Source organism: Pteropus vampyrus, unplaced genomic scaffold (genome assembly GCF_000151845.1).
Source record: "Pteropus vampyrus isolate Shadow unplaced genomic scaffold, Pvam_2.0 Scaffold99, whole genome shotgun sequence".
NCBI lineage: Eukaryota > Metazoa > Chordata > Mammalia > Chiroptera > Pteropodidae > Pteropus > Pteropus vampyrus.
In genome coordinates, this window is record NW_011888880.1 from 5,172,115 (window position 1) to 5,190,992 (window position 18,878).

General features: G+C 39.6%; 1 protein-coding gene across 1 annotated transcript in view; it reads right to left on the reverse strand.

The window, feature by feature from the left end:
- The window catches only part of SLCO5A1 (solute carrier organic anion transporter family member 5A1), a 116,428-nt gene that overhangs the window by 50,677 nt on the left and 46,873 nt on the right, over nucleotides 1-18,878 (reverse strand). Inside the window, exons 3-5 of the mRNA XM_023533292.1 lie at nucleotides 17,660-17,792; nucleotides 12,728-12,945; nucleotides 856-1,020 (exon numbers count right to left, since the gene is read on the reverse strand). Of these exons, the coding sequence (XP_023389060.1) occupies nucleotides 856-1,020; nucleotides 12,728-12,945; nucleotides 17,660-17,792 (516 nt within the window). The remainder of the gene's footprint in view (nucleotides 1-855; nucleotides 1,021-12,727; nucleotides 12,946-17,659; nucleotides 17,793-18,878) is intronic.

Consider the following 18,878-nt stretch of genomic DNA (forward strand, 5'->3'; position numbering starts at 1 on the left):
ATAACTTTGCCTCTTAATTTTCAGATAATTCATGCTTGCTGGGTGTGTTTGTGGACATGGAGGAGAAAGTGGGAGCCAAAGTCATAGGAAGAATTATCATAATTCTCCACTTAAGCGTTTAAATATACTCTATTAATAAAATGAGCCTTAGGTAGATATAATCATGTGACCATCTTCAAAACCACTAAGGAAATATCCAGAATATCATATGATATAATACACTGAAAATTCCCCCAATATCTGAGAGCTAATATTCCCACATTTCTGAATACCCCATTTACATTAAAAAAAAAAAAAAAAGATTTGAGCACTAAGTACTATAGGTGCATGTATCAAAGTCTCCTAAATAACAGTTATCCCAGACATGAAATACCTTCTAAACAAAATTCATAAACTTTCTTTCTAAACTCAAGCATCTCCAGTAATCAGATTGAAATCTGTTCACACTTATGAAAGGGAAATCCTGATACCATCATAGGACTGATCGATGTTTCAAATTATCAGTGTTTAAAAATCGAATATGTTGAGACTCATGCCAACCCATGAAAAGATTTATTCAGATTTACATTTGAATTCCATTGCCTATGTCATTCTTTTTACCTGAGAACCATAAAAACATAAATATGCAAAACACAATTGGTAAAAATGTCACACAGTAATATTATCTGAAGCAAAGAGAAAACATTCAAACACTTCCTCCTCCTAAAATCTGGTGGGTGGGAGAGAGGTAGCTGTTAATGAACTTATTTAACACTTTGATGTTAGAATGAACGTTAGTTCTCTTCACTCATTGCATTTTAGTTTAGTGGTCAAAAATGATCATGTTTTGAAGGAGCTCTAACGGCAGTGCCTTACCAGTGTAGATGCTGGCATTGGAAGCCGGAATACCAAACTGTGACTCGATGAACTTGGGAATGAAGGTAATGAAAGCAGTTACAATGGCACTCTCAGCTGTGTATGACAAACTCACAAAAAGGAATGTCATGTTGCTTAAGATCCTGACAGCTGCTCTTGGTAGGTCTACAAAATGACAAAAATGACAAATGAATGTTATAAACAAGGGATGAAAAATAAAATAAAATTGAATTGTTTTTGAAATGAACTGGAAATAGCCATTCTGCAATACTTGAGAATACTGAATAGAGAATAAAAATAGAAAACCTGACAACCGATTAGAAATTATCCCCTTTATTAAATAGGTTTGGGTATTTTTTAAAAAATTTTCAACTAGGATAAGAAAATTTAATGAAGTATCTAAAAACATACCCATACAGATTATCCTTACAAGAAGTACCTGACCTGTGACAACTGTTTCAAAAACTGTTTAAAATAAATTATTTGCATTTTTATTGATTAAAACAATATTATGCTCTGTTAAGACTCCAAAGTCTCCTAAATCTGTAAAGTACCTGCAAAACAGTCCTAAATTATAGTTTCCACCTCACCCAACTAGCACTCCCCTGAGAAGATGCACTTCTGAGTTGCCATCTCTTTGACCCAGCATTGCAGGCACCCAGAGCAGAGGCACTGTTACCTGATGTTGAATGTCTAACCTCTTAGCCTGAGTACAAAACAGGAAACAATACAGCTAAAATGGCACAAGGAACAAGGCCACCAGGTCAGACACTCCTAAGGACTTTGGAACACAGTGAAATGATCTCTAAAGGAGCATGAGAGCCCAGAGGTGGTCACTTGGCACCTGCCCATCTGCCTCTCAAGCAAGAGAGAGAAATCTCATCCTCGAGTGTAGGCATTTATTTCACAGAACTTGCCATATACATGCATCAGGATGTATGTGCAAATATTTTCATGTCAGCACTGTTTATCACAGCGCCATGTGGAGAAAAAAAAAACCCTAAATGTCAATCAACAGGAAGTATTTAAATTATGGCACAGCCATATAATGAAATACTGTGCAGTAGTTAAAACTGAAATAAGCTTTACATACTGGCATAAAAGAACTCATAATTTTATTAATGAACAAAGCTGGCTGCTGTATAAATGTATGCATATATATAAATTTATAATATAGATTATATATTTATATATAATATTTAAGTAAAAATCAAATCAAAACTGTATTTATATGCAGTCAAGTGTATACTTCTCTAACAGCAAGAAATTCTGTGAATGGAAGTAAGATTGGTAAAGAGAAAAATAAAAAATTCTTGCATATATAGCTATATATTTTTTCCAAGTTTATAATGTGAATTACCTCACATTCATGTAATCTTTATATATCTTCATGGAAAAGGTAAGCTACATTATTTTTGACATGTACAGTCATCTCAGTTATCAGAACAATTATCTCTATGTGCAACAACATAATAAAATCATTTCATAAAAATTAAGCAACGACTACTGTTAAAGCTATAATTTATTGCCTATTCATGGGAATTTACAACTTAGGAAGGCAAGACTGTTATTATCTTTTTAAAATGTAAATTAAATTTAATGTTCTATAACTTAATTTAATTGTTTAAAGTTTAAATAAACATTTTAAGAGAAAAATTAAGATACATACTTTTTTTAACATGGATAAACACATCAGAAAAAAATGTAATCAAAATATGTCGTAAAATTACCCAATACTCTCTTGTAAACACTACAAATCAAAGTCATATTCAAAATTTAAAAATTAGAAAGTTAAGATTTTATATCAACAGTTAAAGATTCAAGTTAAGTTTAGCTGTTATATTAAAGCCAATGTGTTGAATCTGAAACATCTGGGGAAAATATAAAATAAAATTTTTTTAATCCAAGAAGATGACATATATATCACATGAATATTTTAAAAGATACTAGTTATATAAAACTGGTTTTTCTTTCTCACCCATTTGGTATGGTAAAATAACCTTCTAAAATCAAAGGTAACTAAAAATATATGTGATGTTTCTCTCTTCTTTCATAAAAAAAAAAAAAAAAAGCCCAGTTATTTAAGAAGAATTTAACAAAAGTTCAGACTTTAAAAACCTTTAAGTTAGCTTTTTTTTTTTCTTTCCTCTTCCTCCTTTCCCTTGGCTGGGGCTAAACTTTCAGCACACTTGTCCTGCAGGAGTGGGGTGGGTCAGGTGTCCAGGACTGTGTCTTTGCTTGATGGGGCTGGAAGTTTGTTTACATACAGAGGGAGTAAGCAAATAAGTCAAGACATTGAGAATGATAGAAGTCAGTTTTCTAACTGCCAGAGGAGGGAGTTACAAATATGGATATCTGAGATTTAAGATTGGAACTGGAGGTATTGGTATGTATTCATGAGATAGATGATGATAAATAGATGAGATAGATAGATAGATAGATAGATAGATAGATAGATAGATAGATAGATAGATAATAGACAGGTAGATAGATAGATAATAGACAGGTAGATAAATAGATGATAGACAGGTAGATAGATAGATGATAGACAGGTAGATAGATAGATAGATGATAGACAGATGGACAGACATAGACAAAGACAATGATAGATTGATGACAGATAGGGGGCAGCGTGTGTGTGTACATAAACATATTTTCTAACTCTTTCTACTAATAGGGCTTAGAAGTAATAACACCCTGGTAGCAATGAGCCCACCTGGCACACAGCTATTGGTTTCTAAGTGTCATTTTCCATTAAATGAAACCAAAGTTCCTTGGAGAAATGTCTAACTTCAGAGCTGGGGCAGAGAAAATACAAGATGAGCCTGGAAAATCTCACTGAACAAGAAAGTAAACAAACAGTCAAAGAATGATGGGGACATGTGAGAAAGACAGGGAAGACAACAGGAAGGATTCCCAGTGGCCAAATCTGGAACAATCTGAGCTCAAATGATGCCAAAAATGGTTAAGTGAGAGTTTAATAGGAACAAGAAAGGGTCACTCCTCATTATTTACAGATTCAGTATTCGCAAATCTGCCCACTCGCCAGAATTCACTTGTAACTAGAAAATCAATACTAGCAGCACACAGTCCTTCAAGGACATGCGCAGAATGGCAAAAAGCGTGAGTCGCAGGATACACAGATTCTTGGCTGACGTTGCACAAGACAAGGCCTTCTTGTTTCAGCTCTCATACTGGAAACAAGTGTCCTTTTCACAATATATTGCCACATTTTTCACATTTTTGTGCTTTGGTGATTTCATTGTTTAAAATCCTCCCTCCCCCACTGCCCCCCCACCCCGCCGCCCGTCCCCAGGCATAGTGCTGGAGTGCTGTGTAGTGTTTCTAAGTACAAGGGGCTGCGATGTGCCTCGCAGAGAAAACACATGTGTAAGATGAGCTTCCTGCAGGCCTGAGCAAGAGTGCTGTGGCCACGGGTTCCGCATTAAAGAATCAACAATATATATTAAACAGAAACATATACGACGAGCTTATGTATTAATTAGTTGGCCATTATGTTGTGACAGGAATCCAGGCTTCTATCTCTCCCAGGGCAATATATTGATTTATAACTGCAATATATTTATGTACTTTACAGTGGAAAAATCTGGCAGATACAATTTTGTCCAAGTGATAAAAGTTCACCTAACTGGTAACAAGGCAAATTCGTGTGGCTTCCGTTACAACACATCGAGCACAGCGTCATTTCAGTGATATGTCCACAAAAGTGCTTAAGTCAAGAGAGGACATCATTCAACCCAAGTTGGGGGATATTTTATAAAGTTACTTTCTAAAAAGATCAAGGTCATAAAAGAGAAGAACATATGGGGAACTTATCCAGACTGAAGGAGATGAAGAGATAGGACAACTGAACACAACGTGTGGTCCTGGATTAGATCTTGGATATAAAGGGCATTGTTAGGATAATAGGCAACATTTGAGTGGGGCACGTGGTCTAGATGGCAGCACGGGATCGATGTTAATTTTCTGACTTTGATGGCTGCCTGGTGGTCACGTAGGAGAGTGTCCTTGTATTTAGGAAGCACACATGGAATACTACGGGGTAGTAGAGCATCATATCTTCAACTTCGCAGATGGCTCAATAACATCAACGATGGGGGATTGGGTGCAGGGTACGCAGGAGTTCTGTGTGCTATTTCTGTGGCTTTTATGTATATTCAAAATTATTTCAAAAGCACAAAGTTTAAAAAACTAAGTTAGCAAATAAGTTGCTAAGTCCATAAATTTGTAGCCAAATACCTAGTTGTTATGCTACAGATGTTTCTTGGTGTCATTTATAACTGTGTCATTGTAAGGTCAAAGAGGCAGCAAAAAGCATAACAAAGAAGAGATGAAATAACGATAGAGATCGTCACTTTTTAGAACTAAATTAATGCTAAGAAATCCTACAAATTCATTTATAAGGGCAAATTGACACAAAACCAGGAAGGATGAGTACATTCACAATGGTACAACTGCCACCTCTATCTACTTTCAAAATATACTTTTTTATTATAAAGAAACTTAAGCATTTACTAAAGTTCAGGAATCAGACTGTGAATCACTCTTATTCTATACTTTAAACTTTTACATAGTTTCTAAATTTTCTACCATGCACACGTATTACTTGTATATTCTAAAACAAATTTAAAAAAAAAAAAAAAAAAGCAAAACCCTACAGTTTGTAAAGGATGCAGCAACATGTCATCTTCCAAAAGTCTTTCCTGACTCAGGCAGCTAACTCAAGAATTCCTTCCTCTTCTTCCTTCAACCTTCCTTAGAATGTACGTGTCTCCACTTAAATACTTATATTTTATTATGTCTATTTTCCTTTCTACCTCCCTTTGAAGGCACACACTGTAAGTTTTCATATATGTATCTTGAGTTCTTCGTCCTGTAGCAGTTGCTTAATAAAGATAATTGTGAAAGAGAAAAGGAAACAGAGAAGTTTTCTTGATAGATATCGCCACCCACGTCTCCATAGAGTTATCGAACCAGTCTAGCTCTTTCCTAAAAGTCTTCGATAATGCCAGTTTCTTAAATAAAAAAGTAAAACGTGAGGGAAACATTGATTGAACAAGCAGAAAAGGCACATCTTTTATATGCAAACTGACCAATCCTGAGTCTACAGACCCAACCACCCCCTTGTCTAACTCTCATGCACCGCCAGTATCTCCCCCACCCTAAATGACCTAGCATCGGGTACCAAACAAGCAGAGACCACCCTTGCAGCCCAGAGCCCACTGGAATTATTCAGACTAGCCGATCATAAGCTGTTCGCTCTGGCCTGCCTTGTCATTCTCAAGGAAACCCAGGCTCTGCCCTTGGCTTTTCCCTTGCTACTTTTGTTGACTGACCAAAACCTGGTGCTGCCCCTGTGGCCCTGCATGGCACAGTGTGGCCCCTTCTCTCAAGAAATGTAAGCAATAAATTCTTCTTTCAATGGCATTGACCTCTCCATGTCGTCACGCAGTCACTTCCATAAACCAAAATCCTGCAGGTACAAATTATAAAACCACTCCCTTTAACGCCTCTCCATGAGATTCCTTGATTCCCTTCTTTTATAAGAACTTAGAGTATTTAATTTTTCCTTTACCTCTAATCTTTTTGTCCCCACTATTTATGTACTTTTAAGCCTTCGGGTGCCTCAACAAGCTGGAGGAAACATACCGCCACCAATGCAGTGGACACCTCGATAACCTGTATGGCCTGCAAGTCTTGTGCCATCCTGTGTATTTCATAGGCAGGTAGCAGATATAACATTTTGACACCTGTTAGCCGAGAACATCAAACTACTTCTAGTCACGTCTTTCTGTAAAAGCAAAACCAAAGCTGCCCTTCCTATGTAACGTGGCCCACATAGGACCCAACTGTCCTGCTCGTTTTCATTTCATTCATTTCATTTCATTTCATTCCTGCTCATTTTCTTTGAAACTAACGATCCCCAGACTCCCCCTGAAAGTATTCCCATTTCTCCCACCCACACTGGCAAAGGCATTCCCTGTTTGCCATTAAAGGCACAGAAGGAATCGGGTGACCATGGGCCACAGTCACCTCTGGGCGAGCACGTGAAGCTCCTGAGCTACTTCTCTGCAGACAGGGGACAGAAAGGGGGACCCTGGAGCCCCAGAATATATGACTAGTAGTTACTGGCCAGAGTGCTACCCTGCTTGCTTAAATGCAGCTTTGATGAATATTTTTATGTATCTTTCTAGGTAGATACCTCTCTGATGAGCAACCCCACAGTCCATCTCCACTGAATGTAAAGAAAGTGCTTTCTTTTTGTTAAGAATTCTTTGCCAGGCCAGTTACCTTTTTCCTCATAAGCTGAAAGACCAAATCTAAAGGTTCAGCTTATCACAAGAAAACATACATACAACAAAAAAAACGTAAAAGGGAAATGAAACAAAGAATTAGAAATAGAGAAGATAAAGCAGAGCAGAACATCAAAACCAGAGAAAAGAATCAAATATGTCTATAAGATCTTTCCCAGGGTTCAAATTTGATTCCAAAGCAAAAAGTTGTATAATCATCATTAGCAGAAACATTCTCATTCCTTCAGAGAAAACAAAACGTTCTCATTAGCAAAACATTCTCATTTCTTCCTTATGTTCTAGAGCAGTGATTCTCATGGTGTGGTCCCTGGACCACCGGCATCTGTATCACCCCTTGTTAAACATGCAGGTCCTCAGGCTACACCCCAGGCCACCTAGATCAGATACTCGGGGCCTGGCCCAGCACTCTGGATTTTAAGAAACCCTCGCGGTACTTCCTAGTAGACTAAGTTTGAGAACCACTGTTCTCAAGCAACAGGGTTTCATGGAAAGGGCACTGAGCCATCCTCCTATGCAATATGGGAAATTCAAGCAACAGCTTCCAATAAAAGCTGCACCGTGCAATTCAGCAAAGACGCAAAGGCAATAAATATGCAAAAGGGCTATGACTGCATGGCCCAGGCACGGGGCTCTGGGTCATCTCTCCCTCTGCTGAGTCAAGGAAAGGCTCTAACACATTCCATACTTCACTAGCTTTAAAATGTCTAGCTACGGGCCACATGCGATGGTTCTCGGTGTTCCTGGTAAGCTCCAATGCACAACTGATTCCTTCTGACCCCCTCAGCTAGTTCTTCTCCCCATTACTTGAGTTGGAACCCGGAATCCATCTTTGGTACCTCCCTCCCCATCATTCCCATCTCTGTTACCACATCCTATAGACACAACCCTTTTCTTCCCTCCTCAGCTTTCAGTAATTCATTCATCGAATACGCACTATCTGCTATGTGGTGTAAATTCATCAGGGAGCACAGTGGACAAAAAAAAAATCCTTGCCTTCATGGAGCTTACTTTCTCATTGTGGAGACAATAAGTAATATAAATAAGTAAAATGCATAGTATGTTAGATAGTGATGGGTGTTAAGGAGAAAAAGAAAGGAGGGAAGGAGATATGACGTTTTGGAGAGGAAGGTGGAGATTTTTAAACAGGGTCGTTAAGCGAGGCCTCACTGTAAAGGGACCATCTGAGTTTCACCTTGAAGGAAGTGAGAGGATCTGGGGGAGAGCGTTCTCAGCATGGGAGCGGCACGTGCAAAGGCCCTGAGGTGGGAGTGTGCCCGGCACGATTGAGGACCAGCCATGAGCAAAATGTGGTTGAAGCAGAATAAACGAAAGGGACGGCAAGAAGGTGATGGGGTCGGATGGGTAACCGGGGATCAGATCGTAGCCCTGGGAGGTCACACGGGGATGGGACTTCTCTGTGAGTGAGACGGAAGACCGCAGAGGCTTTGAGCGGAGGAGAGGCATTTCCACAGGAGCCTTCTGGCAGCCGAATTGAAAGCAACAGAAAGGGCAGGGAGAGAAGCGGGGAGACCAGTTTAGGGGGGCCCTGCCCTTTCCTTCTGTATTAGTCAAAACCATCAGCACCCCTCACTTGGCCTCTGTCCATAGCTTTCTACCTGGGCCACCCTTTCTCTCCCTAACGCCTGCCAAACGTCCTCTCAGACCTTCCCACTGCCCATTAGGGATGGACTCAGTGCAAAGCTAGAACTCAAGCCCTCCACGCACCGCATGGCCCTACCTCGCCTTCCCAACCTTCCCACCCAGGCCTCTGCCATGCATAGCCAACACATAGCCACAATACACTTGACCTTCTTGCCTTTGCTCTCTCTGACTAGAATACTCCCACCATGCCCCCTCCATCTACTGAAATTCTCCCCGTCTTCCAAGGTTCATCACGAATGCCACCGCCTCCATGAAACCTTTCCCGATCCCTCAACTAGACTAGACGTTCCCTTGCTTGCCCTTGAACCTCACGCCACTGTGTCCAGCCTCCTTTATGGTCTTTAGCATATTCTCATCTGTATTTGTCCTGTCTCCCTCAGTGGACTGTACGCTCTCTGAGAGCAAAGCCCGGCTCACTCATCTTCATATCTGCCACAGCATGGAGTATATGACCCCTTCCATAGCGTGAATGTTGTTGGATTAAATGGTGACAATATAATCCTTTAGTGGTAAAAATTCTGTAAACTTCAATGGCCTCTTTAAATCGTTCATCACCTCAGAGTGACCCCTTTATTTAGTTAATATTGTAAACATATTACACTCTAACATAAAAGTCTAGCAGAAAAAAATGTTATATTTTATGCTAATTTATAATGCTATGCAATTAAGCTTAAAAAATTAAAAGTGGACACAAAAAGTTTTTTTTTTTCTTATGATTAACTTCCACCCAAAGTTTTCTATTTAGGAAGATACCCAGTTAAATTTAGAAGACATCAAAATGGACCTCAAACCTCAGAAAAATTGATCCACGTAAATATTTTAGGTGTTTATTTTTATTGGTAAGATTTGGGTGCAATCAGTGCTAATCTTTTTATGGAAAGGTGATACAGACACACTAAAAATTCTTTCTCCTTTGTGGTGTTTTATAAAACACTCTTATTCCTGCATAATTTATATTAAGAATCTAGAAACACTGAGTCAGACTTTCTCAATGCCTAACATTAAAATATGGAGGCAGAGAGTCAAAAATATAGTATATTTTCTTCTGGTGCTCTCTACAATAGAACTTTCCAAAAGGGCACCGTTCAGCATGGCCCAAATCATTTTCTTTTTCAGGAAGTACACGTTAACAGCTATCTTTCCACCACCTCTCTGAAGGAGCTAATACTATATTCAAATTTTATGCATGAAATAAAGACCCGGAGAAGCCCTGCTCCAGAAAACAGAACAAGAGGAAAGATGACCTGGGAATCAAACTCAAATTTAACTCAAAAGAAAATCTTAGCAACCATTCTTTAACTAAATACCTTAATAACGCATCTCAGCTGTCTAATATGAATTATGTCAACACTGGAATAATTCCCAGAGATTTAACTTGTTCTTTTGAAAATCAGGTTAAATGTCAGACTATAGGTCTAATTTCATTTTCTATAGTTGAGAGGTATTAGATACCTTAAAGGAAGTCAATATGTATAAGATAAAGATAAATTAACTTTATATATTCTAATTGAACATTATTTCAATATCGCCAATATAATTTGAATTATTTTTAGCAGAACATTCTCCTGTTACGATCCCATTAAAACGGAATTCCCTTTTAACAGGAAAAAAAAAGTGTCTCTTGAAGTTCCCGTCTAGATACAACTGGAGACTCCAGTACAGGTGGAAATAATAAAAAGAACCAGCTCTGTGTCCTAATCAGGAGGTTTAGCCACAGAAGTGAGATCAGTCATCAGGATTAAGGCACAGATTTAAGAAGGCTGAGAATTAATCCGAAATACAAGACAATCAGAACAGAAACAGATTTTATAAACAAACTACCCATTACTGTTAAAAGCCTCCTCTTATTCTTTCTTTTAAAAGAAAATATTCTGAACCATGAAACTGAGCAGAGAAAAGAGGGTGGGGAGCAGTCCTTAGCAGCACAAGAAGATATGCAATAAAATAGCGTACAGATTCAATTTTTTAAAATAACTTAAAAATTCTGAACCTGCCTGCCTAAGTGCATGTCCCCGCAGAAGCAGGTCCTGAGACAAGAATTCAAGTTCAAACGTTCATTTGGTTCAGGAAGTGCTGGACGGGAGCATGGACATGATGCACAGGCAGAGGGCAGCCCCCAGAGGATGCGGAGCACACCGAAGGACTGTCTCAGCCATGACGCGAGGGGGCTGGGCGTCTGTCTGCCATTGTTTAAGGCTGCTTCGGTGGGGTGTGGGGAGGCCAGTGTGCTGACACCTTGGCATCTGAACCTGCCTCAAGCGGGAGCCAAGCAGTTTCCCAGCCCACATAGAAAACCTTCACACGAACGATGCGAGTACTGACAACCAGCGGGCCTCCGCCATGAAGACAGTAAGGTCCAGAGTACGGATGGGACAGTGACAGCACTGTCCACGCTGCGTCCTCCAGGAGAACTCCGTTCCCATCAACAGTGGTATCTGCTGTTGGCATTTCCTATCGACCTTCTCGCTCTCTTCTATCCGCTCTCCGATAGAGCGTCTGTTTCACACTCAAGGCATCTATTCCCAAACTATAAAATATACCATTTTAGCTTACGTATGCCTTTATCTCTCCATAAATTAAGTCTACTTTATATTCTACTTTATGTTTTCCATAAATGAAGATGCCAAGTCCATTCCTGTCTTGTAAATTCTTTAGCATCAACACTGCTTGTTTTCAACAAAATTGTAAACAAAAAAGTCAGTCTGTTGGTAGTGGCCATAATGGTCCCTAACACATCCATGAAACACGATGGTGCACGGAGTAAGGGCGCAGGTCACAAGGGCTTCCAGAGGATTCTTTTTGTTATGAAAGCAGAAGAAGAAATTTTGGCAGTTCCGAAAGTACACACAGTTGTAACAAAACGATGAGGCGGGCAGGGGGCCGGACGGTGCCTCTCTGGCCTCCCTGCATACACAGCCAAAGTCAGAGGATAACGTGCCTTAGGTGAACGTTACCTAACACGACCTTGACCAGGGTAAGCACTTGATAAATATTCGGCTTCAGCTCTTCCAAAAAATTATCAATTCATGGATTCAGGAAATAGCAGAAACTAATAAGAGTGTAGCATTGTAGGTTTCTTGGATTAAATAAACTCATTGCCACTTAACCGATATATTGACTACAGGACAAAGACTGGCTGGTGAAGATTCATGGGAACTGTCTAGGTTTGAGAATTGCCTAACCCACCTTTAATAAGGTCATCGTTTTTTTTTAAGAGAAATAAAAATGAAAAAGTAGACCAGAATGCATCACTAAGACTTTCTAGATGTTTCTGCGTTGAGTTTGGAAGCCCACCCCCTGACTGCCCTTCTCTCTGGTCACTTACGAGCATGGACAGAGCGACTGTTGAGCGAGATTTCTGTCTAGTGGTAGGTTTTATATTTATGTTAGGATCAGGCTATACCACCAAACCCACCATTGCCCTGAAACAAACCATCCCTTAGACCATGCGATCGGCATTTTAAAAAATCAGACATCCATAAAGATAGTAAATGCTATCTATGTAAATGTCTGTATCTTTGGATCTAACTCAGTGCTTCCCAATCTATAAGGAAGAATCATTTTATTATTATTATTATTATTTCCAGTCTATCACGTATTGACACTTTCGTAAAATACATTAAAGATGAATCGTTACAAAAAGCGAATTTAAAAAAAAAAAAACATATTCAATATAAGCCCAATTAATTGTTATTAGATTCAACAGGCATAAAATTACTGTCAAAATTAATTATGATTAGATTCAACAGGCATAAAATTACTGCATAAAATTACATCAATGGGTGGTAGGCAGCACCAGGCTGGAATCGTGGTTTAAGTAACACTAATCTAAAGTGTTTCAGATCATTTTTAGTTATTAAAGAGATAGGCTTTACCTCTGACATTCTTTCCAAATCCCATAGAAGAAACTTTTTTGTCCACTTGTTCACTGTTATTCGATTTCTCCTTCACAACGTCGTCATCATTGACGGCATCGACAGAAAATTTTTTCTTTTTCTTTTTCTTGTGTCGAGGCGGAAGCTTTTTTGGAAAAGTAAACATTGGGAATATCACAAGAAACATTGCAATGGCACAAAGGAGGAATCCGCTCCACCTGAAAAATTGGGAAATGTGAATAGTGTTTACGGCTTTTGCAATATGAGTGAGAACAAACTAGCAAAGTAGAAGTTTGGGGTGATAGAATTCTCCAGCGAAAACTTTTTACCTTCATCACTGTGAAGCGGTAGAAAGTTGGACAAAGAAAATATAGGAATATTCCCTCTCTGCAATACAAACGAGAAATCTACCCAATAATTATACTGGTATTATAATGAATATTATAATCAGCACCTTGACTAGAATATCATTTGAGTATTTTAAGCACATATATGTTAGTTCTGCCAGTTAACATTGTCCTGCTACGATGTGTATTTTACAATAAATCAATAACTCATAGACTTAACAGGAAAATAATACAGACTCTATAGCATGCTTTGCGGGCCAATATAGAGATTTTTTCTTAGAAGAAAACCATGTTAACTGGCCGATGGCACTCTAATATTTTTCTACAAACCCTTGAGAGTGCTCTGATCCTCTTAGCTCCCCGTCACAATGCTAAACCACGAGAGCCACCCAGGACATTTCATTTGCTCCTTGCCTTTGTGAATGTACGATCTAGTGGTAAGTGAGCTGAAATGTAAGAAGCAATCTCCAAAATATGCAAGGATGCGTACAACTAAGTGTCACATCACGTCCTATAGACTCTGAATGCCACAGCGGCTCAGACAGGGGGACTGCGGGTCAGCAAGTTTCCAAGAAGCGGAACTTGAGGCTCCTTTTTTGAACTCGTCTGAGGCCGCCATGCTGCAGAGACCAGGAGGCACGTACAGGGAGGGGAACTGGACTCCTAGTCCTGCGTTTGAGACCGGGTTAATTTCTCAGTCTCCTTTTCTTAGCAAAAAGAGGCCCCAGGTCCTACCTAACACGCCCCACCACTTTCTAACTAGGATTCCTCGACTCCAAACTCCATCCTGAAAGCTTCCAAGTTCATGAGCACTCAGACTCTGTCCTCTGTCTGGACACGTTCCCATCAGTTGTCACCAGAACACAAGCAGCATTCTAAGCGTAATGCTGAATTCAACCCAGTAAGAATATAGATCAATTGCAAAGTGAAAACTCATTTGTAAAAATAGTGTTTGTATTAGTGTTTAGTGTCGTCGGCTGCTAAAGGTCATAGCTTAGCTGAGAGAAGGATTTCCAGAACGAGTCATTAATAATCCAGTGTGTTATTTTCAAACATTTTTAAGGTTATATCAAATAAAGATTTTAAGACAATCGGAGGAGGTTTTATTTTGAGAAGACTGCTCAGGGCAGACTTGTAGCGATCTCACTTAGTCAGAATATAATCATGAACCCACCGCCTGACACAAGTTAGGTACTCAAAAAAATGTCTTGAATAAATAAATCGAATAAAATAGTTTTTAAAAAACAAAGTCATCTGTCTGCAGGAACATAGCTATTATAATATCTGGCCCCTTGAGCACTTGGCTGCTTACAAGGCGTCTACTAACCCGGCCCTGCTCATCGACCATTCCTGAATCTTTCTACAAACCCTACAATCACTTCTCCTGAACCTCCAGGTCCCCAGACCTCTCCTGCTCTCTCCACAGGAGGGCAGGCAGCATAGTGTAAGGGATAGTTCTTGAGCTGCGGCTTCAGACAGAACTGGGTTTTTCTCCTGTCTTTGCCACTTACTCGCTCTAAGATCCTAGAGAAGTTATTTGCTTTTCTGAACTGGCTTTCTCATCTGAAAGGGGCAGGGGGTAAAAATAACTGTTTTGGGGTCACCAAAATAATAAGACCATGTATGGAATGCACCTAATAAAATGTCTGCCCTGTCTGCAATCAATTCGTAGTAGCTGGTTTTGTTTGTTTTTACGTAGATATATACTCCCACCGCCACCCCCCCAGAGCCATTGACTCAAAATTGTAATGCAAACATCTCCCAAAGCGAGAGAAAAAAACAGAAGAAGAGAAAGAATTATAGGGAATAAACAATAATATAAAAGTTTGGGGGCATCTCTAAGCAGAGCCAGCCAGCCCGCATTCAACAGTGACACTGTAGTGAACGCGTGACGTAACGCTGGTCCTAAAGGGGACACCGAGGAAAGCTGAGTAGGACAAGAAAGTGCGCATTATACGCTGGAAAAAGACACCTGAGTGAGAGCCAAAATTGAAAAGCCAGGGTCCCTGCCTCCTTTTAATGCACCATTACCCAGAGACTGCTCTCTAAAAGGGGTGGGTTAAGTCTACGGACTAAACATCCACCTGGACCCAGTTCCTCCCAGCTCTCACTGACTCTGAGGCTCCGGGCAAGTTATTCAAATGGCTGAGCATCAATTTCCTCATCTGCAAAACGGGCAAAAGATAAGCGACTACAGATGGTTGTTACAAGGCTTAAATGAAAATGTGTGTAAAGTTCTTGGTGTAATGCTTGACACAGAAACCTCCCGATAAATGCTAGCGTGAATCGTCCATTTCCCCCTTCACTCTTTCAGCATATGTTTATGGGAAAACATATCATTCTGCAAGGCATGGTATAAAGTCACACCGTCAGATAACTATGCCTTTGTTCAAGGTAGAAGTCTTACGAGCAGGGCTACTCAATAAACAAACCTCATTTTAAATTGACCCCTATTTAGATTTGCATATTGAGAAATTTCATCATTCGTAGGACTAATGCTGGGCCGTTAAAATGAATAAAACTCCCTGAACATTGATGAAATTCAAAGGACTAAATAATAACTCACACATATTAGGTAGCAAGAACTACAGAGTTCTGCACATATAGATTCATTCGCTCCTCACAACGACCCTATGAGGTAGGTACTGTAACTGCTTCCATTTTACAGATTGATAAAATGACAGCAACCACTGAGACAAAGAGAAGTAAAGTAACTTCCGCAAGGTCACATGGCTCTGCGGTGGCCGACTGGGACCAAAACCCAGGAGACTATGACTTCAGCGTCTGCCCTCTCAATCACTCCACTTTGCTACCAACTGGGTTGACGTCTACTAGAAAACTTTTTAAAGACGGCAGAAAGCACACGTGAGCCTAAAGCCCCTGCTCGCTTCTCCCTGACCCCGAGTCAGTCCCCTTTGCCTCTCTCCTCCCAGATATTCCCTTATTGCCCTGCACTTCTCGCGGACGTCTGTATGGAACACAGAATATAGATGGGATGTTCGTGAATATATTTTAACAATCTAGTTTTCTGAGAATCAAAAAAAAACAATCCTTACTCTGATTTATTTCAAAACTTGAAGGAAAAAAAATCTCTAGTGGAGACCAAAAATTTCACTATCAGTAAAGAACTTAAAATTCCTGTGTTATTCCCCTAATGCTGACGAGGGAATTTCCTTTTGTATAATTTCAAAATTGTGGAAGGCCTGGCTCATCGAAATCTCAGCACGTCCACGGGCAAAGAGCATTACTTAAGAAAGTAAGAAGTGTCGTGTGGCTTAATTAATATTTGTTAACTGCTTTGAAAATAGACCGTGTTAAACATCTATTCCCGTGGACTCGAAGTTATGAGGTTATTACCTTATAACGAAGCAGAGAGAGAACTCTAAGAAACTCTTTAGAAAGCAATTCTTGACCCTAATGTCTAATGCTGCAGTATTCTCTGCTATAAAATGAAAATTTCTTATCGATATATACCTATTACGAATCCATGTTAAACGAATTCGGGACACTAATACTTCCAGTTAGTGCTTACAATACTGAAAAAAAAAGAAAAAGAAAAAACCTACGTTCAAGTAAAGGGCTAAGAACACAAACAGCGCTGGCTCTTTGAATAAATAACCTAACGTCTAAAGTGGAGCTCCCATTCGAAGTCCTAATTTATTATTTAGCAGGACAACTGAGGGCTGGCGAGTGACGGAGAAGCTAAGTCTCCAGCCCACACAGAGAAACAAACTATCGCTGAGTGAAACGACCCATTCACCAAGTGTGACGACGAGAGAGGAGGGCTGGGGTTCTGGGCAGTGGGAACGGTGGACAAAGCGGTGGACATAATAAGGAAGCGGGGGGAAATATTTTTTTAAAGACACAGAAAAGACCGTGAAAGCTTTGACTGAAGTTCACAGGAAAGTCCCAGCACAGCCACATCACCCTTTCCTCCCTTCTGCTATAAAGGAAACGAACGCTTCCATCCTCAAGATTGAGGACTGAGCCAAGATTCCCGAACCCTCCGTATTCGGTGCCTGTAGTTGATGCAACAAATTACCACGCACTTAGGGGCTTAAAACAACACAAATGTATTCTTCTAGTTCTCGAGGTCAGACGTCTAAAATGGGTTGACGGAGCTGCATTCCTTCAGGAGGGTCTAAGAAAGAACCCGTTTCCTTGCTTTCCCAGCTTCTAGAGTCCGCCTGCAATCCGCGGTCCCTTCCTCCATCTTCAAAGCACATCGCTCCAACCTCTGACTCGATCACCACAATTCCTTTTCTTCCTCTGCCCCTCCTGCCCCCTCTTTCCTTTATAACGACCCTCATGATTATATCGGGTCGAGCAGGATAATCTTCCCATCTCAAGGTCTTCGACTTAATCACATCTTCAAAGTCCCTTTTCCCATGGAAGGTGATATATTCATAGGTTCTAGGGTTTAGGACATGGATAACTTTAGGAGATTATTATTTTGCCTACCACCTCCTCCTGGGTGATTTTTAGTTATTTTTCATCTTCCCATTGGGAAAATTTTTATTTCAACGATGAAGGTACTCTCTCATTAGTAATAAATGAAATGAAAATTTTAGTAAACAGTTCTTACCAGTTTCCAATGAAACGAGGGTCATTCTGGTCAAGGCGAACAGGATTTCTGGGATCAACATAAAAACCAATAAGAAGTCCACCTAATAAATATCCCACTGCAGGACCAAGTGCTCCCATGACATACATGATGGCTGAGAAGACAAAAGGAGAAATATAAAATACGGCGACATATTACTTACGTTTCAGTATTTGTCTAATTTCACTCAGACCATGCACATGTCACAGTTAAATCCAGTTAACTTCCAAAAACAGAGAACTTTAGAGATCGTGTCTGTATTGACATTTGGGTTTCAAATTTTGCCTTTTATTTAACTGATGCCTGGTGTCCTCTTAGCACATAAGAATCATTTGAAGAACTTTTTGGTTGCTTTCGTTTTTAATATATGTGCTTAGGCTCCACCCCCGATCCACTAAATTTAAATTTCCGAAAGTATAAGCTTGGGCTAGTTAATGAGGCTAGTTAATGGATGAGATAAGATAAAAGGTAGTCTCAACATAAGAAAATGGGGGGGAAAGTAGATGTCACTTGTCACAGATGGAGGATGCTAACAGGTTGAGAGAACTCAAGGCCAGATTTTGCCATGAAGCTGGATTCAGCTGATTTGGCAAAGCTGCGTGTGTGAGCACACTCAAATCAATAATATTTTCAAATTACCACTTGGGAATCAAAGCTCTCACAATGCATTTGGTTTTGCTATTAATTGAGGAATCTTAATTAAATATTACTAAATCTCTTTAAACAGCATGAGTGAGAAGACCCAAATGGAAAGCACCAACCTACAGCTGAAATAGAAGATAATTTTTTAAAGCACATGTCCAAAGGTGGGGGGGGGGTAGGGGGAAGAGTCTTAATGTCAGTAGCCTAGAAAGATAGTCATTCCATCCAAAAAAATGTAGCCATCAAAATAGGCTTACAGCAACAACAACAACAACAACAACAACAAAACAAAATGAAACAAACAAACAAAAAACAACTCACTTCTTTACATTGTTTTCATGCTGTGATTTAAATTTTTTTAAATAAATAATATTTTGCAAATTTTTAAATTTTGAAGTAGGCTATGAAATTCCTTGAAAGTCATAGAAAAATCTAGCCACACTCCGAACCTCTTTTTTTTTTTTGTCTTGTAACTTGGGGACAAATCAATGAACACTTTTAAAGAACTCCTGTGTGCGAGGCATAATAAACTCAGGTGTTACATGTTTCTCATTTCTAT